At 38.1% G+C, this 27,827-nt stretch overlaps 1 protein-coding gene across 1 annotated transcript; it reads right to left on the bottom strand.

The window, feature by feature from the left end:
- Positions 1–17: 17 nt before the first annotated feature.
- gsg1l2b (gsg1-like 2b) lies at positions 18–27,427 on the bottom strand. The gene is made up of 5 exons (XM_023272850.3): positions 26,894–27,427; positions 25,739–25,786; positions 21,698–21,850; positions 5,516–5,627; positions 18–3,095 (listed from the first exon to the last, which is right to left on the bottom strand). The coding sequence occupies exons 1-5, from the start codon at positions 27,192–27,194 to the stop codon at positions 2,795–2,797; spliced, it is 915 nt and encodes a 304-aa protein (XP_023128618.1). The 5' UTR covers positions 27,195–27,427; the 3' UTR covers positions 18–2,794.
- Between the last annotated feature and the right edge of the window lie 400 nt (positions 27,428–27,827).

A 27,827-nucleotide genomic window follows, 5' to 3' on the forward strand; every position in this document is an offset into this window, starting at 1 on the left:
ACTATCAGAAAACAGGATAAAAACAAGTTCTTTATTATGATATATGCTCCTCATTTAGCTTTAAATTAAAATTTCTCATAGAAATAGTTTTATTCATATTAACATACTAGGTTGCAAATAAATACTCACAAAAAATAACTAAGGAACACTACACAAAAAGTGCCACTGTAAATAAGTCTTGACAAACACGTAAAGACACAGCAATCCATGCTTCGGCATATAGTGCAACCCAGGGTGATGTAATAGAATTTAAACTCAAGCAGAATATATTGGAAAGTCTTTGACATTACATTTCACTAAGAATTGAACAAAAAAATAAAATACACAAATATATATTTTCAAATGCACTTAAAATTACTGTAAATAACAACAAGTCTGTGTCTTTCTATAAATACAAGTAAAGTACCCCATTATCAAGTAAATACTAATACAGAGAGCATCGAGAGAGGTGTGCTCCTCTGGTGAGTTTGGCAGTTTGCACAGACAGCTACATATTTTCCCTAAAGCAGGTATTAGTTGGAGAAACAGCGTTGCCCTTGTTAAGATATCATGAGTACAGAACATGCTGTGCAATCGGAGGCATGCTGCTGGAAATAAAGGCACTCAGTGTGGCCTATAGGCATCCTCCAACCATGGAACTGCTGTCCTTCATACTTGCCATTTGTGGCTCCTCTGTGGGTAAAGGAGCAAAATCCTCAGGTCCACCCTGTGTTGCTACAGTCCCTTGATCTTCACTCTGCTTCTTCACAAACGCTGAATTATGTGGTACTACAGGGAATAACGCTTGACAGAGTGTGTTTTGAACAGCTTAACTCTGTTTGGTTTATATGTTGGGTAGGATGGTAGCATCTCTCCAAAGTACAGTGCCTGGACCATATTCCAATCAGTAGTTGGCCTCATCACTGGGCTGTCCAGCAATGTGTATCTACAGCAACTTGGCTTTTATTTTTTTCCTTAGGTTGACTCTCTCTTTAAATTACAGGATTCAGACAGTGAGCCTTCTTAGCAGTATTGTTTATAACCTAGCAATACAACTGTAGAACCAATATGGTGGACTCAGCAACATGTTATGTGGTTTGAAAGTAGACCTTAAATGTGCTACACGAAGCATTTTAGCATCATGGTAGCCAGAAGTATCCTGTTTACATTTTGTACATGAACACATCTAATCCTGGTTTCAGAAAATAGTGATAAAACCTTATCCTAGCTTCTGAAATGTATTGGTTGTAACAGAACACATAATGGCTGAGATGGTGAGAAATGAAGACACAACTGGATGCAGATGATAAGAAACCTGGATACTGTAGAATCATGTATATGCCATATCCTTAATATTATCAAAACCAGCGCTCAAAAGTGAAATACTAATTTTTATGTAAACTTAACCAATTCTGAGAAATTAGTATAGTTACTGTAAACAACTGAGACCACTGCTGAGCAGACTGCAAACAGTCACCTGCTGCAATTTACATCTGTCTGGCAGGAAATTACATTAGCTTTGGCAGGAAATTTGTTGGACTGCTAACCAACAGCGACAAGAGAAGAAAGTAGGCTAACTGTAAATTGCTCTAGCCATTATTTAAGAAATATTGCGGTGACAAAATTATTATCTTTTGCTTGGTTTAGTTTCAATAATGTCTTAGCAGTAAGCTTAGCATTGTACTGTTACTATAAAATGGTTGAATAAAAAAGAACAAAACAAATAAACAAAAATGTATCTCCCAGTTCTTTGCCAAGTAGCTAATGCCACATAGCATTTTTTAGCAAGCAATGACTTAAGAGCCAGACAATAACTTTGTTTCTATAAAAAGGGCATTTTTGTCATAATGTCCTTGAATTTTTTGTTGTTTGTGTTACATCCTTCTTACCACTTTCTATCAGCCCAGAACAACAGTAACCTAGCTGGCCAACGAGTTGCTAACTAGCGAACTTCTAGTAATTTAGCTTGCCTGGATAAATATAACCCTGAATTATTGCATGTTTAAAATACATAGAGAGATTATTTGGAAGAAATCACGTGTTTTACAATATCCTAATGTTTGTCTTATAGTCTAATCTTTAAAAATCTTTATTTTAGTCATTGTACACCAACTAGGCCATTTGATTCAAAAATGGTTCAAAAAGGTTAGAGGCCACTGTCCTAAAACAGTGTGGATTATGAAGCATATTTTATACCCCTAATTTTATTTGATTTATCAAAAACTACATCTTAAAGCTGAGATTTCAGGCTGCTGACGTTTCTTTATCCCCCAAACTGGGCCATGATAGACAGAATGGTAGATACTGCCTTGATTTTTGCAAAAGATGAGTAAGCCAAAACAGGAGACATTGCTCAGTGTTGTTATGATAACAATAGTCAAATAAGAATTTGTAACAACTGTAGTGTCAGAGAATTTATTACCGACTCTGAAGGTCTTCTTAGCGCGATAGATCTTCCCAGCCTCTTTCAGTGGATTTTTTTGGTTTTACAGGTCTTTCATCAACCATTACCAACTTGCTGGTGAGCACAGTTGAATATTTAATAAGCTAAAGACCCAGTTATACTTCTCATGAGTTGGTGAAGACCAAAAGAGAGGTAAAAGTAAAGTACATGACTTGGATTAATCAGGCGGCCACAAATATGACTCTAAATGAATGGTAATGTTGCTCTGTGTCTGCTTTTGGCTAATATGCTAGCCACATTGTATCACCAGGTCTCAACCATGGTCTCATTTTGTTTACAGTATTTACACTGTTGTATTACACTACACATGACAATAACATAGTGATGTTAAAAATGCTACACCCTGCTAGTCTAGCAGTACTCCTCTCCCTGTGGGTCAGGAAGGTCGTTGAGGTCCAAGAAGATGGAGGTGTTAGAGAGTTTGCGGCCGTTGGACGAAAGGTCCAGCAGCTCCTCGGCAGTACTCGGCACCGAGCTAATGTACATATCCCACACCTGCTCCGGAGAGTCCAGCTCCAACAGCTTCTGCTTGATCTTCAGGTTCTTCTCAATGTTCCTGCGCTTGTGCTTGAACTCCAGGATGGTTTTAGTGTAGCGGTTGATGGTGGTGACTGAGGAGGCCATGCAGGCCGTAAAGGAGCTCCATGCCAAACTAAAGTAAGGAGACACAGACAGTCTGAGCCTACAACATTATTCTTTTGGATATATCAACTTATCATAAAAAAATAAAATGTATCCTATATCTTCTGGATCTTCTAAAGCAGGTAATAAACCTCCCTCCAAATACACTGAAAACATAAACTAGTAAATTATTAAAACTATTTATAACTAAAGTGTATTTAAAAAGATGCATGCTTCCTCAGGTCAAGGTGTCATACATTGAGCCTTCAAAGCAAACGTGATTGAAACCGTGTTGGTAAAGAATAGCCTGAAGAAGCTCTGGTAAAGACTACTGCATGACGTGAATGACGACTATGGACACAACTTCTAAGAGACTTCTCTAAGAAGTTTCTAAGAAGAACCCTTAACCCTAGAACCCTATGTAAAAAGGCCAGAGAGGAAGACAAATTGTTCTATTAGTACAATATCTTGACATAAAAATTACTTCATGTCTGAATACAAAGCTGTCACAGCCTTTTGTGTCATGATCAAGCAATAATAATTGTGTGACAGGGAAACAATGGCTGTAGTGATAATTTATCAGACGGCAAACAAAACCTAAAAAATAAGTACATGCCTGTTTTGATGAGTTTTTCTTTTAAAAATTTTAATTGGTGAAAATAAATACAGCATAAAAGGTGCATGCACTTTTGTTCTAAGACTGTTTGTCAGAGTTTAGACGAGGTCCACCTACACCTTTTTAGACAATAAGGAGCGTATGACTTTTAAGCAACACAGTTCTCATAAAAAAACTTTTTATTTTAAGTTTAGTGTAGAAAATGGGAACATCTCTCTGCAGCCAAATTTCAACATCTGGAAGAAGTGAAGTGACGTCATTAGTGAAGAGTGAAAGCTTTTTTAGCGCAGTGTTCTTGGGTGTGATGCAGTAAATATGGTTAAATACTTTTATTATTCATGTTTTTAACTGATGTTGAACTGTTTGAGTTATTTGGGATTATTTTGGCTATTTGAATGTGAGATCAAATCATGACAATGAGACCAAAGTAGAACTATTATTTACATCATTTACATGCACATACTTTTCTTACTTTCTACAAACTGCCATGTTAATGTTGAGTCCCATTTTGCAGGCTTGTGAAGCCAAGTTATCAGATGAAATAAAAGTAATCAAGCCTTATATTTGGTTGCTTGGCCCTTTGATCCAGTGAAGGCAGTGAGTCTACGACCTTTTCCAGCCTTCAAAGCAGCTGCCCCCAGTTGATGTTTTATATAAGGGCTGTGTTCAGTCTGCTTTCCAGCAGGCGAAAAGCTCAGCTGGGTTGAAATCTGGTGAGAGACTCAGCCAGTTTGAGACCTTCCAGTTTCTGTCCTTGAGGTTTTAATTGATGTGAAGTGTGTTTTGGGGTCAGTGTCTTGTTGCAGGATGAAGGCCTGGCCAGTGGGATTAGAGGAAGTCCATGCAATAGATATGCTTAAATCAAATAAAATTTATTAAAAATAACCTAACATTAAAACACTGATCCATTTTTAAGGCATGTTTCAATTCAGCTCTTTGCTTCTTGCTACTTGATAAGCAACTTTATTGTTTGCATCTTGCAGTAGAACCACTGTAATTTTACCATCCAGTTCTCTACAAAATGGAATACTTCCAGTTTTAATCTCAACAGATATTTCAGTCAAAATATTGACTTAAATTAAAGCTGGACACCCACTGCGCTTTTATGTGTGAGCACTCCATGAAAAGGAAACATCTGGGCAACAAGTTCCACCTGTAAGTCAGACATTATCCTACATGTGCACACTGAAACTGGGGCTGCCAATGCAAAGCTGTCATTTCTTAAGAGCATTAAATGACAATTAACAATCACTCCTTTTATTTCATACCTGTCTTTTAATGTTAGATTCAAACACTGTATGTTGATGGCAACAATCAATTTTCAGTCTACTGTTCTGTGCATTTTTATTTCTTTACCTGACAAGAAAATGTTAAGCATCATTGATATCACTCAACTCTATGCATGAAAAAATATAATGAAAGCTGAAATTTTTTTTTCTAATTGATTAGTAGATCAGATTTATTTATTTGTTTTTACTTCTATTGATGGTCTTGAATTTATGCTGCTATATCGCTACTTGTCATCAATGCACAGGGAAATCTGGGGTTTTCCTGGCACAGAATGGGCCAGGGTGATTAAACACCAGTGTAAGAAAGAGCAAAAGCATCTGTCTTACCCTATTTTACAGAAGTCAGGGAGTTAAACTTCTAATTACAAAATTGGTTTGAAAAAGTTATTCTGAATTCTTACTTTCGCATTCACTTTACTTTGGCATTGGCTGAAACCTCTTTTGGAGGTTAAAATTCTGTCAATGCAGTCTGTGTAAATGCAGCTAAAGTATATAAAAAAAGTCAAGAAGACAGAAATAAATTGCTCAGAAGAGAATCTCACTCACATGTATGACCAGCTGTAGTCCCATGTTTGAGGTTTCCAGTCCTCTGGGCCCAGACTGACAGTGAGCTGGAAGGCTGTGGTGAACATCATGTGGGCCACCATACCGAGAAGACCTGACACAAGCGCGCGCGCACACACACACACACACACACACACACACACACACACACACACACACACACACACACACACACACACACACACACACACACACACACACAGAGCGAGAGAGAGAGAGAAAGAGAGAGAGAGAGAGAGAGAGAGAGAGAGAGAGAGACAGAGAGAGAACAATAGTTACCACAATAAACAACCTCCTCTGAAAATGCCTGGTGCAGTTCTGGACAAACACCACTTGGTGGCAGTGTTGCATAATGTGAAGCCATAGACTGTAAATGCGTGAAGCTGAAGAACCACTGTGCTACCTCACTGCATTCAACTCACAAGTCTTGCTAGTGTCCTTTAAAACGCAAATGAAACACAAAAAGAAACCTATCATTGTATTCACTCAAACACTGTATTTTAAGCAAATTTTGAGCCTTTGGCCACATTTAAGATGTCTCAGAGTTGTTAGCAGTTCCACCAAAAAAAGATTTTGCCTGTACATTTCTCAGATTCATCCATCCATTATTTATAGGCTGCACCGCTTAATTCTCACAAGGTTCATGGGGGGCTGGAGTCTATCCCAGCTGGCTTAGGACGAAGGCAGGGCACACTCTGGACAGGTCGCCAGTCTATCACAGGGCTACACATAAAGACAAACAATCAAGGATGATTTCAATTAAATAATTGAAATTAAAATATTAACCCTAAGCAGTTTTGGGCCTTTTTTTTCCTTACTCACTTTGCGCTCATTTTTCAATGCAAAGTCCTCCACCTTTAGGGAAACAGGACAACCATGACTAGAAGAGAGAGAACTCAAAAATGTCTTTTGTGCAACATAAGAGTTATACTGCCACTGAACATTTAAAAAATGAAGTTGTTTTTTTGATTATGTATCATACAAAACAGCAACAACAACAATAAAAATAACTGTAATCGATCTGTAATGCATTTTTCACAGGTCTTATACTGGATACTGGAAATAAAATGGAGACTCACTTCACATAACATAGATAAGCTATTTGACTAAGCATATTGCATATTTAATTTTTTGCACCTCTCTGGAAACATACTTCATCATGTTAAAGGCATCACGCTGACAATTTCCTCCTCTGTACACCATTTCTGAGTTATGCTACATTTATTTTATTGATTAATGTATGTTATTTTCCTCTTAGTTTGTCTTGTCTCCTTTACTCTCTTTGTAAACAACAAAATCTACAGTTCACCTGAAAAGTCACAGAATCTTTGTCTTGTGATTCATATTTTATTGAAATGACTAAATAAAATATGGTGAAGGAACTCATTTTGCTGAAATATCCCAATTTTAAGCTTAGATTGTTTGTTTTTCCTTACAGAACCTTATGTCACACATAATACATTCAAGGACTGTCAGTAAGTTGAAAATTCATTGATTACTCATGTTTTTACAGTTTCTAGCTCTGACAAATGCTGTCATTTTTAAAATAGTTTTTATATAACAAACCCATCAGCTGGGTTTGGGATTCAAACGGTTAAAGAACAGCCCAAAAATGTTTATACATGTATGAATGTACACCTTGGTTTCTTTCAAACATCTGACAATCCTTTAGATTTATCTTGTGATCCTTTGTCGGGGGGCCAACCCTACGCTGGGAACCACTGGATAAACTGTATATTGTAGTTGTACAATGAAACATCAGTTTTAATGGCCTAATAATGTAATAATACTGCCACATGGAGGTGGAGTATTTATACTAAATTTGCTGATAATACTTTTATATTGTTAATATCATACATTTTGAATGTAAGGTTTGATGGTGACTTTCACTGGTGAGGTAATTGTGAGTCACCTTCATTATGCCACTCCTTGTGAGGTTTGTGAGTCATATCTGCTAGTGCTGCTATTGTTTGTTTGAAGCCTGATTACATCACCCAGCCATGATCACACATCCATATAAACAAAGCAGCTATGAAATCTTTGGACAGCTATGAAGACAAAGCACAGATTTTCTTTTTTCTGTCTTTGTTCATTACCTTCTTATAAAATTAGTAGGCATAAATCTGGCAATAAATTTCAGTGCACAGCAGGCTAGAGGAGTTATTTACTTATGCAGGAATCACAGGCATCTGCTTGGGACTTGCAAATAGGATCAACTGGTGGAGGCATAAATATGGTAATCACATGCAATCTGAATATGTTTGTTGATGACAAAAAGAGTCAAAGAGAGAATTAAGGCAGGCAAAATGTACTGTTTGCTGAAACCATCTGCTTTTGATAATGTTGCTATGGATGGTATAAGCTTTGTGTTCCTGTGATTTACAGATATATCCCCTTGACGTCGATCGTCGCAAGTTTGTATCATACCACTTTCATTCAGACTGCAGCCGAGACAGCATAGGCATTCCCCCAGTGCCGGTTTGTGTATATTAAATATGTACCTCGGAATCTTTTGTGAGCACTGGTTTCTTGTAGGACCAGTCAGAGTGGGACCTAAATTAAAACATATCTGTTATTATTATTGTTATATATCTGTTCTATGTGTAATAGACAAATGAACAATCTCCACTTAATTTAGCATCAGCTGGAAAGCAAAAACACAATCATTTTTTAAAATTTTAACTGTAAATAAATTTAGGCATCAAGGGGTTGAACTACTGTTCAAAAGTTTGTGGTCACTTAGAAATGTCCTTATCTTTGAATGAAAAACCATTTTTTCAATGAAGGTAACATTAATCAGAAATATGGTTTAGTTATCGCTAATGTGGTAAATGACTATTCTAGGTGGAAACGGCTGATTTTTATTTATTGTTAGCTAATCATGTTGAAAGGCTAATTGATGATGAGAAAACCCTTGTGCAATTATGTTAGCACATGAATAAAAGTGTGTGTTTTCATGGAAAACGTGAAATTGCCTGAGTGACCCCAAACTTTTGAATGGTAGTGTATTTCTGATGTAGTATCATAGTAATTTATGAGTAAATAAACAAAGGAAAGTTAGGCTAAGAGAGCAATGCTAAAGCGACATGCCTTGTTTAGAGTACATGTAGCTACATAAAGAACATCATTATTTTAAAAACTTAATCAATGAAGTTCTGCAAGTGCAGTTCCTGTGGTTGGAACATGCCGAAGGTCTGGCAATTTTCTGGAATGGAAAATGGACGAATGACATAAGTGGCAATACTGCTATGTTTGTAGTTTTTCCATTGGAAGTGTACATTTTCCTTTTAGTTTTGTAAAAATCACAATGCTTTTTTAATTATCTTAGTGTCATTTTTCAACAGGATGCTAATTTGTCTTATATTATGGAAAAGCCAAACCCATGAAACATGCTCAGTTCAGCAAGACTGATGATACTCAATAGGAGATGGTTTAAAGTTACAGAAGCAAGTGGAGCAGAGGGTTGCCTGCATGTGACATCCAGACCTTGGCCTTTTTTAGCCACCACAAAATAACATTGATCTTGTCATTTCTCAAAGCAATGTTCTCCTGGGAAACCTTGGATCCTAACATTTATGACGCACCTATACATTGCTGCAGACAAGGCCCACCCTCCAATGGAAACACAACTCTCAGAAGGCAGCAGCCTCCCTTGGCTGGACAATGCCCCCCACCACACTGCAAAAACTGCACAGGAATGACCTCCAAACTCCCTACAGCCCAATCTGATCCAACATCCATGGATCCACTGGAAGAAGTCTGGTCCACAAGGACCGACCTTGCAATCCACAGGACCCCAAAGATTGACTGACAACATCCCCCTGCCAGACACAACAGGACACCCCCAGAGCTCCTGCGCTTGTGCAGCACAAAGGAGACGCACACAGTATTAAGCAGGTGTTTTAATGTTGTAGCTGATCGGTGTGCACACACCCTCTTAAACACGTGGAGACAGTCAATGTTTAAAAGGCCTGCCATGAAATTGAAACTATAATTGCACAACTGCTATCTGTGGGAGGTTTGAGCAACAGAGTGTCCACCGTGCACTGGGGACAAAAAGGACGACAGTAATTTTAGACAGCTGTGTTTAAAGTGCTGCATTTTCCACTCCTCCAATCACTGCTGCTCCTTGTCCTTCTTCCAAGTACACTTCTGCCTGCCTCTTCTCCCTTTCTGCCTCTTCCCGTCTGGTTTTTCTGCACTTCCTTTCATTTATTTTTTCCCCTCTGTGTGCCTGTGTTTTTTTCTCACATATGTACTAGATTTTGTCAATTGAAGCTCAGGCTCTGGCTCTGTGCATGCTGGACTTCTCATCACCCAAAAAATAGAGCAGGAGTAAAAACCAGCATTTGTAGCCTTACAATCCGATTACCACATAAGCCTCCCCAAATCCCTGGACTGAACAAGAGTGCACCAGATGCAGAGGCAAACACCTAAATTCCCATCTCATCCTATCAGTGCTCATGTTTATTCCTAAAGATTTCCCAGTGCAGCATTATCCTAATGCTATGCAGATCAGAGGCAGCTTTGTGTCAGTGTGAGTGGAACAAATCACAGATCTGAGTCTCGGCACGTTTTCTCATGTGGAAATGATGCGTGTTCTCCTCACACAAGGTCAGATTATTCCATAGGAAGTCAATAAATGTCAATTCAAGTTAATTTTTTTTAGTGCCAAAACACTTGACAAGGACAAGCAGCATCAGAGAGGTGACACTCCTGACACAGTTCAGCTGTACTATAGACACAATGTGGTTTAGTGGTTGTAAACACTGTAGAGCCCTTCAATTGCCACTGGGGGGGAGCAAGGTAAACAAAAACTAATAAACAATAAAATAATGAAAAGGTGATTTGTAATGGAAGTATGATCTTCTTCCTACTTTAAAAATCTGTTTTATTCCTGTGCTCATACCTTAATGAGAGTTTTGCAAAAAAAATAAAAAAAAACAGTGAATTTTAGGTTAACCTTTGAACTGTGACAAAAAAACAATCTAAACAACAAAATGCAATTTAGGCTTGTTCCCGCGCATTTAAAAATATCTACAAGCGAAACTCCACCACGTCCACAGAAGCAAGAACATTTTCAAAATTGCAGACCTGAGTGGGAAGACTCGAACCCCTGGCAGTGGGTACAAGCTGTGTTTTCTGTTGCTCATGGACTGGCTGAAGTAAGGCAGCATCAACATGTAAGAAACATGAGAACAGAAAGAACCCAACCAGCAGGTCACAGTTTATCATCTAATCATCTCCTGAAGTCCATATGGTAAGGGACATCATGATGTGATCAGCTAGATTTCCTACAGAAAATGGTTGTGAATTTACCAGAGGATGCTTATAATCATGCTGATGACTCTACTGTAGACTCTACAGCATTTTAATGACTCAATAAATGCCTAAGTTGTTTATTATTATTTTAAACGCTTTTTAGTTATTAATAAACATTTATTTAATAGCCTGTATGTAATCAATAAATGGACTTTGCCTATCTGTAGAAAAACTCTTTCAGCACTCTGATATGCTAACAGCACTAAATAAATCAATAAATACATGCATACACACATAGATAAGTTAATACATTAATTGTAATAAGATAAAATTTAGATGAAAAACAACAGTCTGCAGAGAATTTCTTTGTCCAGTGTTCTGCATTCAGTTGTTTGTTTTTGCAGAATCCAGTATTGCACACTGGTTGCTCATTACATTTTATTAGTATGGTTTCACTGTTTAAAATGATGCCACTTATTTTTAGACAGAACCTGTGATAATAAAACAATACAAAAGTCTTAATTTTGTGTTTTAAGTGCTTTAAGTATGGCTAAATACTTTTTAAAATACTTTTTAAATACTTTTTTTCTAAATTAAACATATCCCTCCTTGGGTGGTAATGGCCCCAAGTTCAATAAAGTTGGAAAGATATTCACAGATTCAGACTTCTGGCATCAATAACTCGTTAGATATAGGTTATCAAAACATAAACAATGTGCAAATAACATTGGTGTCTATTGAGTGAACAGGGACCGTCTGCAAATTACAAAACTGCTGCATTAGTGAACAGAGACACAAATATTCAATAGCTTCACTCTTATATACTGTAGTGTCACCAAAGTCACTGCAGCCTTCAACTGGCTCCTGTTGACACCAGTGTTATTCCTGCAATTTGAAAGACAGCTACTTTTGATCAAACTGGGCTTGTAGCACACTGTCTACCTTACAATGATGGGAAAGACGCATTGTTTATGTTTTGACAAGATTTATCTGAGTTATTGATGCTGGAAGTCTGAATCTGTGAATATCTTTACAACTTTACTGAACTATGGCCCTATTTCGATTAATTGATTACAGTGAAAATAACGCGTTAAAAACAGTAACACAATTAATTGCACCCTCCTCAGTTCCCTCATTTCTGGCACACCGGTAACTCTGATGAACACTCCAGCCCAGTAGGTGGCGATAATGAACCTAAAATCTGTTTGTAGCCATGAAGAAGAAGCACAGGAAGCACTGAGTGAAGTCAGGCACTGGTGAACAGTGAAGGAAGACGAGATTGAGCTTGTTGGGCAGAAATTTTTCTTTTAAAAATGTTCCCGATAGCAGCGTGGATAAAAGCCTGGTTGTGTGCAAATTGTACAACAAAGAGTTTTCTGATCACTGCGTCACTTCAAGCCGACGGTATCATCTCAATGTAAAACATGTTGCTGTTAGCACCAGAGCTAACGTTAGCTATGAGTCATGCTAACGGCTAACGGTGTAGCCATCCCATAATAGACCACTTTTCTAGACAGTGCTTGAGTTTACAGAAAGTCTTAAAATGTTGAATAAAATCGCTATAATTGCACTTAGATTTGCAGTAATCTGTGAATGTAGCAGACAGATGAAAAATGCAGATAAATAGAAATGAAACATTTTTGTGGTTTAAGTTTTTACTCCGTTGAGGCTCTGCCTCCTTGGAGGAGGAATAACCTAAACAACAAAAATATCTCTTTTAATAACTTAATTATAAACTTTTTGTTTATAAAAAAATTACATAAATAAAAATTGATATTCCTATAAAAAGAACCATCAAAATTACACCATTTATCAGACCCAGCAAAGATGAAAACAGAATGAATCTCTGGATTTTCAACTTTCTGAAGCTCCTTGAACTACTTTTGCTGATTTTATGTGCCATACTGTGGAATAAACAACTAAATTCAGGCTTTAAGTCATCAAAATCACTTTTTTCTATATGTCCCATTTTCCTTTTTTTTAAAAAATAAATTATAATTATAAACACGTATGTCTATTCATTGATTCAACTGTCAACCACAATTTTATTTGAATTGAAAAACTTCATTTATTCTGTCAAATATTGCTATTTGACAAAACTCCAATTAATTGCGATTAATTACAAAGCCTGTAATTAATTAGATTAATTTGTTTAATCGTGTCCCACCACTAATGTATATATATATATATATATATATATATATATATATATATATATATGTATGTATGTATATATATATATATATATATATGTGTGTGTGTGCATATATATATATATATATATACATGTATGTATGTATATGTAAGCCATTTAGAAGCCAACACACTGCGACAGATGATACAAGAAATATCAAAATGATCCCTTTTTCAGAAGGATAAAAAAACTACACTCAGTATGAACTTTACAGGGTTCACCTCCTCTGTTTACGCAAACAGCTCACTTCTCCAGACACTGAGCCATGTATAAATAAAACATAACACAATGCAGACGGGGTAGAGAGGTTCAGCTGCTATTCGACTGAAAGTTAGAGCAGGCAAAATGCCAGGGCAAGTGCACAAAAGCATAACTCAGTGGAGCTTGATTTTAAGGGTGCTACAGCGACAGGAGGCATGCTTGGTTCAACTCTTGTCAGCACTAAATGAAAAGATGAGCACAGCACAACAAGTTGACTGAACAATGGTCAAAAGTCTCCTCTTGTGAAACACACGTGATTCTGAAGATGATGTCAGCTCTACGTGTGTGTCATTTTTCTTTTTGTTAAGGGAATTTGTGCAAGGCTGTTAAGGACCTTGTAAGATTTCCAGACACTGTTCACCACAGCAGAAGAGGCAAGAGGGAGTTAGTTAGGATCCTTTTTTTTTTCTTTGGACTGAGTTGCCTGTTCCTGTTAAAGTGCCAAAATATTTGGTCTTCTGTTCAGAAGTCCAATCACTGAAGTAAGAGGGATTTGTATTAGCCTTCTTGAAAACATATGCATTAAAGCTGCAATAATCAAAATTCTATTTTAACACCTTATCAAAAACTTGCTAAAAACTAAACAATTTTGACCTTTTTTTCACTTTTTGAAAAACTTTTAGTTTAAAGCAGCATTAATCATAATGTTTATATTCACCTTCTTGGGAATAATGACATTACAGCTGTTACATCACAGTTTGCTCCTGCAGCAAACCCAAATAGATCCGTACTCTAATGTATTTCAGACCTACAGAGAATTTTAAGCACTGATGCACTAAATTATGTGCAACCTCTCATTAACACATGAAATGATTGCTAGCTAGCTAAGGTACTTTTCTCAGAAGTCACTGCGTACTTGCAACAAAGATAACAGTAAGGTCAATGTTACATTCACATTTAAGTGACCAGAAACATAATTCCAAATGAATGGTAATGTTTGTGTGTGTCTGCTAAAAGTATGAATAGCCAACTGATGCTACCACATTAGCTATAACAACTTTATGAGGTGATAACATATCAACATTATGTTTATAGCTTGCAAAAAAATCTCATAATGCAATTTTTGAACAGTGCCTAAGAACGGAGTAGAAATAACCTCACCCCACACCCCCACCCCCCCACCCCCACCCCCCCAAGCACTACATTTCAATGAAAACAGATACGACTGTTAATGAGCCATCGTCTTTTTTGAAAAAGTTGCTCAATATGTTAATAAGTAGGAAGCATGCATGCAAATTCCTCAAAAAACTTGGTAGTTGAATGTAGAATGATGACACTAATGTGTAATTTATTTTAAAGAACACATTAAGGTACATTAAATCCCATCAGAGATCAAAATCTGCCTGAAATGGCAGAAATGTCCTTATTTTTGAAAGTCAAGCATTTTTTTTCAGTGAAGATAACATTAAATTAATCAGAAATACAGTCTAGACATTGTTAATGGGCTAAATGACTATTCTAGCTGGAAACGATTGATTTTTAATGGAATGTCTAGATCAGGGGGTCCAATCCGGCCCGTGGAATAAATCTACAATATGAAAAAAATACCAAAAAATTATGAACTACATTTTTGATAAAACTGCAGTTCCCATATTGTCAGCTAGGGGCGCTCTGTTTTATTCAGAGTAGACAACATGACACAACACTGTGACTCAGAACTTACAGCAGATGGCAGCAATACGGAATCCGGGTCTGTAAGCAGCATTTTGTCTATTGGAATTTTACCTGCTTTTCTGCTGGCCCTGACACAGTCATCAGCAAGATGTCTTTGTCAAAAAGGAGAAAAGTGGACATCGAGTGTAGGATTTTCCAAGAAAAATGGACCAACTCCTATTTGTTCACTGAGGTGAATGAGAAACCTGTGTGCCTGGTGTGTATGCAGCAAGATTCGGTGCTCAAGGAATTTAATCTTCGGCGCCACTATGGGACTCGGCATGGCGAAAAATACAACAACTTGCAAGGAGAACTGAGAAGACAGAAGATAAATGAATTGTTGGCAGGTTTGAGGAAACAGCAGTCTGTTTTCACCCGGAGCCGTGAGGTCAGTGATGCTGCAGTGAAAGCCAGCTACCTAATTGCTAGCAAAATAGCATTAGCATCAAAGCTGTACTCTGATGGGGAGTTTGTTAAAAGTTGCATGCTGAAGGCTGCAGAAATCGTGTGTCCTGAGAGGCGACAAGCTTTTGCCAACATTAGCCTGACGAGGAATACCGTGGCAGACAGGATTTCAGAACTATGACGGATTTGGACAACCAATTGAAACGCAAAGTGGAGTAATTTGTGACATTTTCTGTTGCAATTGATGAGAGCACTGATATTACGGATGTCGCTCAACTGGCCATATTTATTCGTGGAGTTGATGAGACTTTGACTGTCACAGAGGAGTTTCTTTAGTTGGTGCCTATGTTAGACACCATAACAGCCGAGGACATTTTCTGCGCTCTCGTTGGTGAGCTGGACAGGGTTGGAGTGGACTGGTCCCGCGCTGTCAGTCTGGCTACAGATGGTGTGCCATCAATGATCGGGAAAAAGGCGGGTGTTGTGGCAAAATTTAAAGACAAAGTACAAGCTGCAAATGGAAGGAGTTGTTTTTGGACATTCCACTGTATTTTGCATCAGGAGGCATTGTGCTGTAAGTCGTTAAAAATGGATCACGTCATGGAGGTGGTTGTCCGAACTGTTAATTCAATCAGAGCCAGAGGTGTGAATCATCGTCAGTTTGACTGCCTTCTCAGTGACAGTAACATTACCCATGGCCTGCCATACCACACTGAAGTAAGATGGCTAAGCCGAGGTGCTGTGCTAAAGCGCTTCTTCCATCTTCGTGACGAAATCGGACAGTTTATAGAGAAAAAAGGTAAACCTGTTGTGGAATTACAAAGCCCACAATGGCTGCAGGACCTTGCATTTATGGTTGATATTACAGAGCACTTGAATAATCTGAACAAAATGTTACAAGGGCGCAAAAAAATTGTCACCCAGTATTATGACAGCATATGTGCATTCAAGTAGAAGCTCACATTGTGGGAGAGGCAGCTTGCAAGTGGTGACACTGCTCATTTCCCCTGTCTTAGAGATGTATGTGCAGCCAGCATCAATGCTGACATGAGACAGTACAAAGACAAGATTACGGGATTGCTGTGGGAGTTTGAGAAACGATTTCAGGTCTTTAGCGAACTCGAGACAGAATTCACAGTTTTTCGCTCACCATTCACAGTAAAAGCTTCTGATGTGCCCTCCGACATGCAACTTGAAATAATTGATTTGCAGTGTGATGTAGAATTGAAGGACAAATTTGCCTCTGTGGACTTGGAAACACTTTATCAGCATCTCCTTCCAGGCTACCCTAAATTAACAGCACTGGTTGCAAAAGTGTTGTGCATGTTTGGGACAACCTATCTTTGCGAGCAAGTTTTCTCAGTAATGAACATTAATAAAACAAAGCTGCGCACAAAGCTCACACATAAGCACTTAACTGACATTCTGAAATTGGCTGCTACTCAGGACATGATGCCTGATATTGATGCACCGTGCAGGCTAAAAGATGTCAAGTTTCAAGAGCAAAGCAGGAATAAATCCTGTAAAATGCTGCTTTAAACATTGTTTGCACAATGAAAAAAGCAGTTAAATGAAAACTTGCTCTAGTAAATACTGTGAAATTCAGTGTTAGTCAACAGATTCACTACAAAAGTGTTTGGTTGAGTGGAATATTATTTCTAATGCATGCCATCCATGTTATGTATATAGTTTTTTAATGTATACATTTTATACATTAACAAAGCAGGTGACAACTTTATTTTCTTAATTGTCTGTATAAAATAGCTGCTACTTAAGATTTAAAGGTGTACAGAGTTAATTTAGGTGTTCAGAATTACTTTCCAGATGTGGAAAATGGACTTCAAAAAATTTCTATATTTTGATGAGTTTGTTTTTTTTTTTTTTTAATTCCAGGACTATGCTTTTAAGTTCCAAATACTTGTGACTAAATATGTTGTGCCATTGTACAGTCACTGTGATCAGTTGTAATGCACAACGCACACAAATAAATGTTAAACTGAGGCATAGTGTTGTTGAAATTGCACTTACTTTAATCTCAGGTTGTTCATAATATATTTTTTAAAAGGACAGTTCATTACATATACAGATTTTTATATTATACTTGTTCTTCTTTGCACTAAAACATCTGAAAAACTTAGACTTATTGTTACTTCTCGGTAACTACGCTATAAGTTTACTGGTCCGGCCCCCTTGAGATCAAACTAGGCCGTATGCGGCCCTCGGACCAAAATGAGTTTGACACCCCTGGTCTAGATAGAAGTTTAGAGGCCCATTTCAAGCAACCATTACTCCTGTGTTCTAATGATAAATTTTGTTTGCTAATTATGTTTAAAGGCTTATTGATGATTAGAAAATCCTTGTGCAATTATGCTAGCACATGAATACAAGCGTGAATGTTCATGGAAAACATGAAATTGTCTGGGTTACCCCAAACTTGAATGGTAGCGTATGTATAACTTGAAATTCCCTTTTTTTGGGTTACTACTTCAGGTCAAAGAGGTAGAAAAATCACTGCCATGTTACTGCTCAGCAGCTGACAGATAAAAATATCACAGGATAGTAATGAGGTTTGAAGGATATTTAACCACATAGTCTGTTCATCACTTCACATGCAAACAAGATCAAAGGAGCCTTAACTGACTCTGCAGTTAGAAATCAAAGCATTTGTCAGACTAGAAGAATGCAACTCAAACGCCAGACTGATCAATATGCAGCCTGGGGCTCAGTAAGGTCTGAATATCTACGTCTGTAAAAAGAGTTGCTCCAGATTTCAGTCAGAAATGTAACATATATGTTTATCTATGTTTTGTTGGCTGATCATGGGCATTCCTCTGTACACATAATGCAGGATGCATCAAGGAACATAATATTTGCTGATGTCCAAATATGACATTAAAGTTAAGTCCAATAGAGACGTGAAGGGAAATTCTGTAATTTGTCAGCCTGTCATTTTCTGCTATTCATGTCCATTATGACTTTTGATCTAAATATGTTTTACTCACCTTTGATGTAGAGATTTAAGAAATGCAAACTCTGTAAAGAACAAAATGAACCGCAAGGGTTCAAATACTATCACTAACTTTCATTTTTATCTCATTCATGCAAGTGTAGTGTGATCCATCAAGGCATCAGTTTTACTCCAGGCCTCCAAGAATTCAAGGTTTTCTAGAGTCAAAAAGTCACCTTACTAGAATTGGAACTTTCAAATAAAAATAGGTGCAATGCAAATGTCGCAAACTTTAAACATGAAACATCACGCTTTAAAGTGTGGACCCAACTTGTACAGGGGGAACAGTTCTTCAGCCTATAGCTCTTTTACACATTTTTGGAATTTGACCTGTCAATTCAGTAAAATGCTGCAAGTCACTGCTGTGCAGCCAAGTATCCTTCAATGCTGATTCACTGCCCAGACTGTGCTGGTTGGGATCATTTTCACAGAGTGGATTAGAGAGAAGGTCATTGGTAATTCCTCCGCCGAGAGAGGGAGGCAGACTGCAGACTGACTGGAATCTTCTCAGAGGCTGAGAGGCTGCAACTGGCCTGGATATGTGATTGGACAAATGCCAGATTGGAAGCAAGACTAAAGACTCAATTGTTTTAAAGTTGAACTGAAATTAAATGAAATCAGTACATATATCTTATTCTTTGTGGTTATTGTTGAATCTGATACTTATTTGGCCAAAGTCGTAATTACCAAAAAGGAGAAGTTCAAATTTCGGAAGTTTTATTTGGTTCTGACTACCATATATTACCCAATATCTTGCAAGAGCACACACCAAGAAACTATGAAACTATTATGACCAGACAGACACTGGCTGGGGACTAAGCACCCACCCCTCTGCCCCTTCATGCCCAAAAGTGCCCTTTTGTCAAAGTTATTTTTTAAATTTTATTTAATTTTGTTTTTTATTTGTGTGTGTAAAAGTCTATGAGGCCCAAAATAATAAAACAAAAATAAAAACAATAATAATTCAGATCTACCCTCGGTCGGTCACATGATCTATGTAGACGTCCCTCACTGCTCTGAGGTGCCCAGACGCCCTGTGGCTCAGCGCTAGCGCCGCTAGTCTAGAAATGAGAGACCCAAAGGAGGACTTCAACAGTTAATGGTCCTGATGGTGAGGAGGTTTTGCAGCGGTATTCGTTTGTGCACGGAGTATTCTAGATGACTGATGAAGTGCAGTGAGCATCCTGTGTGTGTGTCTGACTCTACACACACCTCTCATCAGTTATAGCCGCTAGTTAACCACACACAGTCTGCTGAGAGGATAAAGTCTGCCAGGCTTCTTTTTGTTTCTGTATGTTTCTTTTGTCATGGGAACAGTGCATCAGAGAGATGTATTATGTTACTATCAGTGAGATGCAGTGTTCTTCCTGTTTCTAGAAGCAATGAGGCATAGGTTTATTTCACTAAAACTATATGCATGTACATGCATTTTCACATAATTTTGGACTATTGCAGTATAAACCAATAACAATAATAATTAGAAGAATTTGAATTGTGATTTTCTCAACATCTCATTTAAAGATATCAGTACTTGTTTATAACATTTGTATATATAGACAAATTAAATGTAATATGCATAAATATAAAATATATAACTTTTATAACTTTGCTGTCTTCCGCAAAGTGGATAGTCAAACTGAATAAAAGCACAAATACATTTAAATACATGATTTCTATATCATTTAATTATTTTTTTTACTTTATTATTAGCACTACGAATAATAAAGGGCAGATTATAAATCAGCACAATGGAGCAAATCTGTGGCTATACAGTATATGTCTTCAAAAGGTACAAAATTTAAAAGCAAGGACTCCAGGAAGAGTAGCCACAGTTAAACAGTCCAGTGTCTAATGGTGATCTAAATTCAACTTCAAAATAATAACAATTTGTCACAAATACATTACAGCACAGGTCAGGGTTTGATCCACTGATTTTCTAATCAGTAGTCCTGAGACTTAACCATTGCACCACTGCTTCTGTACGGTGTTTCAAATTCATGCTCCATGTGCCCCCTTTTAACTTTGAGCACCTGCCCCTCCAAAGGTCTCTGCACGGCCCTGCTCTAGAGGGGCACACAGATTTAATCTCTATTACCCTGATAACCCAAATTATGCAGACCCATTGAAAAAGATTTCTAAAAAGGCTAGTATGACTATACAGGCAGTGACAGTCCTTGGTTGATAGCACAAGTTGTCAGCATGTCTGCTAGCAAAACAGGTTCTCAAATACTGCACAAACAAAGCCCACTCAAAATGTTACACCTTAGATGCTATTTCTGAAAATATGTTTGTCATTGTGTTATAATATTAGTCAGAAGCTAACATACGGGTGCTAGGATGACTACATGCCAGGGGGTACCTAGACTTAGAAAATGGAGGCAGCTAACAAGTAAAATTACCAATTTTCTATAATTTAGGACCATAGACTGTATATCAAAGATGGATGTAGCAATCATGATGTCACCCACTGACTTGTCGACTGCCAAGCTTGACATTTGGCTGATGCTTGGTCTTTTGAAACTGGATGCAACTAGCCAGCTGTGGATCTGATTAACAACTGGAGGACACTATGCACGATAGTACTGCAGTAACTTGTCAGTCCCAAAGTAGCACCACCATAAAACATACGGTGCTTTGTCATCTATTTTCCTCTAAATAAGGTAATAATTTAGTAAATGAACATCATGTCATGTTCACAAAGTCTTGAAACTAGTGATTGAGATCATAAACTCATTAGGAAAATGTTTCCTGAGGTAAAAAACCAAGTGAGAAATAAGGTTACTTTTTGCCACATTTCTGTTCGGTCTGACTGTATTTTATAACCACAAGAGTCACCCTCTACTGGCTGTTTAAAAGAAAGTAGGGTTGGAAGGTGTTACCTTCAGTTTTCAAAACAAGAGGCTATATCCATCTTTTATGTACAGTCTATGTGTAGGACAAGCAGAGTGTACTGCTACTGACTCATGCAAGTTAGTGTAACTACTTTTCTCTTCCTGGGTGGAAGATAGTTTACCCAATTCCCTCTCTTCCAATCATTAGTGCCAATAATGAAAAAAAACCAATAATGACTTGATGAAAAAGATTAAGTAGGTATCAGTGTTAATCCACTATACAGCCTGTAATGTTCTCTGACTTGTAGACACATTCCACAATTTGTCCCAAAAAAGACTTAATCCTTTTTTTGTAGTAAATTGGAAAGATGGTGGCAGTAGAGCATCTGAGAAATTTTTCTTGCACAGTGATGAAAATTCTAATTTCAATTTTAACAAGAAAAAACAAACAGAACAGATTTTGCCACCATCAAATCTCAGCATTTCTATTTGATGAATTTCACCGTATTCAACTTGACAACAAACATGGCACAAATCATGTTGCTTCTCACCTGAGAGCACAGTGAATATGGCAGCGAAGGCATTGAGCTTGAGGCCGTCAATGACATTGCCAAAGTGACACACTTCTACGGACATGAGGATGCCCCCAGTGGCCAGCAGGAGGATGTACAGGCACTCCGCAACAATGCACAGCCACAGCACTCCTGTGGAAACAATTGGTTATGCCAAAGGAATAGCAAAGAGGAAGTAAAAACAGACAGCTTCATGTTGTAGGGATGGGGGTGCACATGGTTGAGTGAATGATGAAAGGGTGGTGAGAAAGGGGTGAGAGACAAGCGAGGTCGGGGGTTGGGAAGGGAGGAAAAATATGGGTATGCAAGGCTGGGACAAGAAAAGACAGAGAAAGAGGGGGCAGAATGAGTGCAGAAAGGTGGACCACTGACCCCCGTCACCCATAATCACCCATATCATTAACCTTCACAGTCAGAGAAAGGACATATGATCGAGTATCAGGCGCACAACATCCAGAGCTCAGATCTGCACGCGTGGTACGATGAAATACCAGCGGACTGAAAAACGTGTAATTGTAAGCTGTGGTGTAATTGCATATATCACCCAAGGGCAGGCAGTTATTGTGTGGTTAATTAACCACAAGGTGTGTAATAAAAGTAATATGCCTGTACCCAAAATATCCTCATATGAATTATGAATGGAGTTACATCCTTCAGCTAAAAAAAGAAGTCTTTTTTCACCTGCTCTAAATTGAATTCCACACTTAAGTAAAAGATTCCTCCAATTAAATTTAGAGTAGGCCGTTGGAAAGGATTAGGAAATATTATTAGAGGACATTAAAGGCCTTAAAACTGTCTGCAATTAAGTGCATTTCATAAGTTACCTCCTTGCTTTGCTTTGATATATCTAATATTTTAATAATATGATACTGGTAAGTGGTATAGTGGCATGCAGAAGAAACCACAGCGAAAGAGACTGATGATCTCAAATGGATGTAAAGCAAATGGAATTGTGTGATGAAAGAACATCATCTTGTCTTAATACCCTGGCATCCTAGCTGTTGTTTCCGCAGCTGAATATCTCTTTAGTTCAGGCAGTATCTATTTTTCTTTGAGGAGAGGCAAATGTGGAGTTGCCTGGTTACAGATCTTTAAATTGCTGCCCACATCTTGGATTTTTTTCAGTGATTAACATAGGTGAATATTGTCATTTGTTTTCATACTTGGATAAAGCACCGATCCAATCAGAGGTATGTAGGTGGGATTAAAGGAATTGAAGATTGGGTTTTTTAAAAATAGATTTCACTTTGAGAACAAATCCCATGCAAACACTGAAACCTACAATGTTTCTCAGATGCATAGTACTGTCTGTGACACTGCTCCAAGGCCACAACTTCTAGTATTTTAATACATATACCTTCATTTTTATAAAAGGCTCAGTAATTTCAAAAAATAGCTGGACACTGCAGTTCTTAACAAACAAGACTCAAAAGTAGGAAATAGTGTATTTGTTGGGATCTATTTTCAATAGAGAATAATCAACAAGTGAGTATTTCTGACAAAGACAGTGCATGTGAGACATAATCAGTGTGTATTCATAATAATGAAGGGATATGTCTCTGAAATTGTGGATTTTGGATACACTGTTTCCATTAAAGGGACTTTTTTTCCATATTCGAACTGATGGTCTAATTACCATTAGACCAGTTTCACATGTGAAGGACATTATAGCTCTGAGGCAAATTTCTGCTGAAAAGAATAATTTTAAAAAATAAAGTTCACTCTGGTAAAAGTTGATAGTATGATCTCTGTTTTGTTGAGTTATTGGCTAAATCTGGTACAGTGAATCTCTTCTCTCTAGATGTTTTTAGTATGTGGTCTGTAGCAAATAAACATAACATGCTAAACTAAAATAATATTTTTTTGGAAATTTAATGTCACATTGAAAAATCTAGCGCAAAAAATTTTCACCCATGCTTGGTTAGGTTAAGGCACAAATGTAACTTTGTTAGGTTTAGGGAAGATCAGGATTTGGCATAAAATAGGCCATTAATTATTGGTTGACCCATCCATTTACCCCAACCTCCTCCCTATGGAGATTTTGTGGATCTAAATGTTGTGTTCCACGGCAGGAACTTGTAGACTGTTTGAAATCGGCCCAAACCTTTGAGTACGTTCTGACTGCAAGGACCTCCCTGTTGTATCTTCTTCAGGGACATTTTGGAGAAGAAAAAAGCACCGACTCAGGGGTAGATACTTCTGAGTGACCCTTAACAAAAACGACTGTGTAGGTCTCAACGTTGCTTGGTTGAATTCTAAGAGGACAACAGGCACCATTTTTCTGCCCTCCTGATGTCCTTGTCCAGTAGCTGGTCTATCCTTTAACATCACTATCATCAACGTAAAAATCATCATATAGGTTAACACAACAAACCTCTATTGTCCTGACATGCTCAAAAAACTGGAGTTATTCACAGTAATTACAATTTGTTGTTGCTTGGGTGCACTCAGAGTTAACATCGTGGCCAAAACGGTTGGATTCTACACCGCAGTGGAAACAGAAGGGCTGAAATGACCAGTTAGAGGGCTGTTTCAGTAAAGATTGGCACCACCTCGTGTCCTAAATTCCTGCAGTGGAAACCAGCCTCATAACTATGTCACCTCACTTCCTCTTTTGTCCCTGTCGTAATAGCCATGACTTGCTGCGGTCACAATAAAATGTAACATGTAAGGGTCATAAAAAACTGCTTGCACAGGTGACTTATGAAGTCAGTCTTTTAAAGCATTGTGAGGGCAGTCTTAAAAATCTATAATTCACCTTATACAAGCAGCCTTTTTACGAATTTCTGTTAGCATTTATATATTTTATGCTAAGCTAGTCACCTCCAACCTCCTTAATCAGAACACAGAATATTCTCATGTAACTCTAAAAAGACAATAAATATATTTACTGTTGCATATTTTGGCAATATATTCCTTCAGATAGGTTCATTAATTCCTTGGACTTGAAAACAATGCACTTAAGTGCTCCTAGCAACTGCTTTAGCAGCCTTCATGTCAACTGAAAACGAGTTTGCTCAGACTGTCAAAGCAGCAGCCCCTCCCTAACAGAAAACAAGTAACAGGAGCAAAATGTAAGACTGAATAATACAGGAAAAAGAAAATTGAATTTCAGCGTGATTATCAGGCTACACAATAGGGATGCACAAGGGTTCAGCACCGGAACAGGGTTGAGGGAACTGATTAGGTGGGATGACACCTCATGGAAGTGATTGATTTGGTAAAACAGCGCTTTACTTATTGCCTAGCAGAGAAGTGATTATTTTGTACATAGCTCTGTGGTTTCACTAACAATAATTGATTATTTTATTGTTTTTATCATGTAGGGATAAGATACATTTACTTAGAGCCATAAAGTTCATTTCTGAAGGAGGTTAGGGTAGATAGATGGGTTGACATAACACCGGACTGTAACACAGAAAATGCTGTTTGTTTGCCATTTTAAATTTGGTCAAAATTATTTTAACCAGAATGTGTCATAGCTTTAATTGTATGTTTGTTTGCAATTATGAAAAAAATTGTTGTTTTTTTGTTCAAGGTATGTTCACTACCTTTACATTTTAGCTCTTGTATGCACTAAGGGTTAACTCAAACATGTCCCTTGTTTTTGTTCCTGAATCTAATTAATTTGTGTTTACATTTTTATGGGTCATATTCAGGGTAGGAACAATTGACCTTGGGCAGGCTAGGCAGAAAGTGTTGGACCAGTGTTCATCAGAGTGACATATGATCTTAAATTCCTTTTTTAAAATGTCCACTTCAGGTTAAGCTGCTTACTTTAAGCCATCTGAAAACAGTCCTAATGTTGAGAGTAGGTGAAGGACTTCAAGTCTCAAGATGACAGAACTGAAAAAACAAGGCTTTTTTTCTTTGCTATGTGCCACTTCTGAGCCTCTCGTGACTCTTAAACCCTTGTTTTTGTATCAGTGAGACTGCAGTGCATCAACTAGATATAGGAAATCAAATTTTGTCAGTGTCACTGACAGTGTGTTTATGTTCATATATAACATGTATTCTTACCTCTTTCATTTGATGGTGCAACATAAATGAAATTTCTGCATTTTTCACCTGTAAAAGAATATAAATGAGACATTTAATTGACACTCAGTGACAAGAGTCACCGCTGCAACATGCTGATAAGTGAGACTTCATCTGTATGCCATCAGTTTCCCTGATTATGACAGAGTCAGAGGTAGACTTTCTGAGACAAAGACGAATCTGTGATGGGAAATAAAAAATAATCACCATTTGATCCAATCTGTGAAGGGATTTCCTTTCTGTGTTTGTGCAGTAACAACCTCTGCCTCCCTCTCCCCATCAGAGTGTCACAATCTCCTGCCTCAAATGCAGCTTGTAGCAGAATACTGGCAACAAATTCTGCTGTCAACACACCAATTGCTTTTCTGGTGCTCTGGAGAAAGACGCACTGTGCAGCCTCTGTTAGGGCCACAGTGGCGGGACCCTGCAGCCCTCAGCTGGCGTTTCTGCCCCATATATCAGCTGAACAGCTTCCACAGGCAGCAGTACGTCAGTAAATTTTACATCAACTTTGAAGCAGGTGGAATATGGCTTTAACCTTGATTTTTCATTGTTTTATGGTGGTTTTAAAATTGAGCCACTGTGATTAATCGATTATCCAGATGATATGTACAAAAAATATTGTGTCGATAGCCGGGTTCAGGACCCCAAACTAAATTTTGTGTCCTCTATATGATATCCAATTAATTAATGATTAAGGTAATTAAATCAATTATTTATAATAACTTGCCTTTTCTTTTCTTAAAGAATTAAAAAAAAATACTGTCCCACATTTTATGGAACATACATTTGTATCTTGAGTTTACTAAGATCTTGTTCTAAAAGTTCTGCGTCTAATAATGTTTGGATGACGAAACCTTGTAATGTGGGTTATGAACTTTGAAGATGAATATTCTATAATATTGAAAACAATTTCAGAGATTAATCACTAGATTCACTGTGGGATGAAGCAGAATTAAATTAGATTTATGTTTTGGTTTAAAAAACACACACAACTGAATCAGTACTCGGCTGTACTTCAGGGTTACTGGACCACTGTGACTCTCCCTGACGCACCTCTCCGTGCGCACTCGCCGTGCGCTCTGCTGCGCCCCGGTGCCACAAGCCAGCCCGGTGTCTGTTCCTGTCCAAACTTACCGGTCATGTTGATGTTCTGCTCGCAGGAGAACCAGATGCCGGTGTGAAACTTCCGCATCACGTACTTATCCTCCCCTGTTTCCCAGATGTACTGCACCAGCCGCGTGTCGTTGATGTTGGAGCTGTTGAACCTGATGCAGAACGACTGCCTGGTGGTGACCTGGCCGGTGCAGAACGGCTTCACCACTTTCCTCGTCCCCTCGCACCAGTAGCTGGTGGTCAGCGCCGACACGGCCAGGAACAAGGCGAGGAAGTTCAAGGTGAGAGCCAGCGATGCTCTCCGCCGCCGGTCTATCCCCATAACGGCAGACCGGAGGAGTGAAGACGCCTAACTTAATCCCTCGCCTTGTATGACACCGGATTCTGGCGACTTCTCCTTCTCAAATCCTCATAATCCGGTAATTCCCGTTAATATATCCGCGGCTAATTATCGCAGCGCGTCGGGCTCCTGTGGTGCGCCTCTCACATGTGCTCCTCCAGCGCAGCTCATTCTCTCATTTTGTAGCCTGCCGCCCTCCACCCACCTGCTACACCTCCCCCTCACACACAAACACCTCTTGTCAGTGAGGAGATGAGCAGCGCAGCTCCTTGGGTTCCTCGACGAATCCTTGGCTCAAAACTACCACCACACTGCACAAAAAGAACATTTACTATATCTATTTATATGGTTTCTTAAATCAGCTTTATCAGTGGTCTTATTCTGTCAAGTGTTCTCCGACTTTCAATGACAGGTGAATATCATTGATGATTTTTGAGGGTTTGTGTGCAGGTTCCCCACTTGAAAAAGGATGTTTCATCTACCCAGGTTGTGAGCTGGACTCCACTCATTAATCAGATAGTTGCTTTCTTTTCTTCCTCTTTTATTTTGCAATGGTCACAAAGTCATGGAATACAAAGATGGCAACTTAGGTGATAGGTTTAGTTGATAGGGTAA

This window comes from Amphiprion ocellaris, chromosome 18, assembly GCF_022539595.1.
Source record: "Amphiprion ocellaris isolate individual 3 ecotype Okinawa chromosome 18, ASM2253959v1, whole genome shotgun sequence".
In the NCBI taxonomy this organism is placed as follows: Eukaryota; Metazoa; Chordata; class Actinopteri; family Pomacentridae; genus Amphiprion; species Amphiprion ocellaris.

Bases quoted from the DNA above. Each gene is read 5' to 3' on its own strand.
- gsg1l2b (XM_023272850.3), bottom strand. From the start codon at position 27,194: ATGGGGATAGACCGGCGGCGGAGAGCATCGCTGGCTCTCACCTTGAAC. The intron at 25,787-26,893 runs GTAAGTTTGGAC...ATTCTTTTACAG, and splicing joins GCAGAACATCAACATGACCG to GTGAAAAATGCAGAAATTTC. The intron at 3,096-5,515 runs GTGAGTGAGATT...TCCTTACTTTAG, and splicing joins GACTACAGCTGGTCATACAT to TTTGGCATGGAGCTCCTTTA.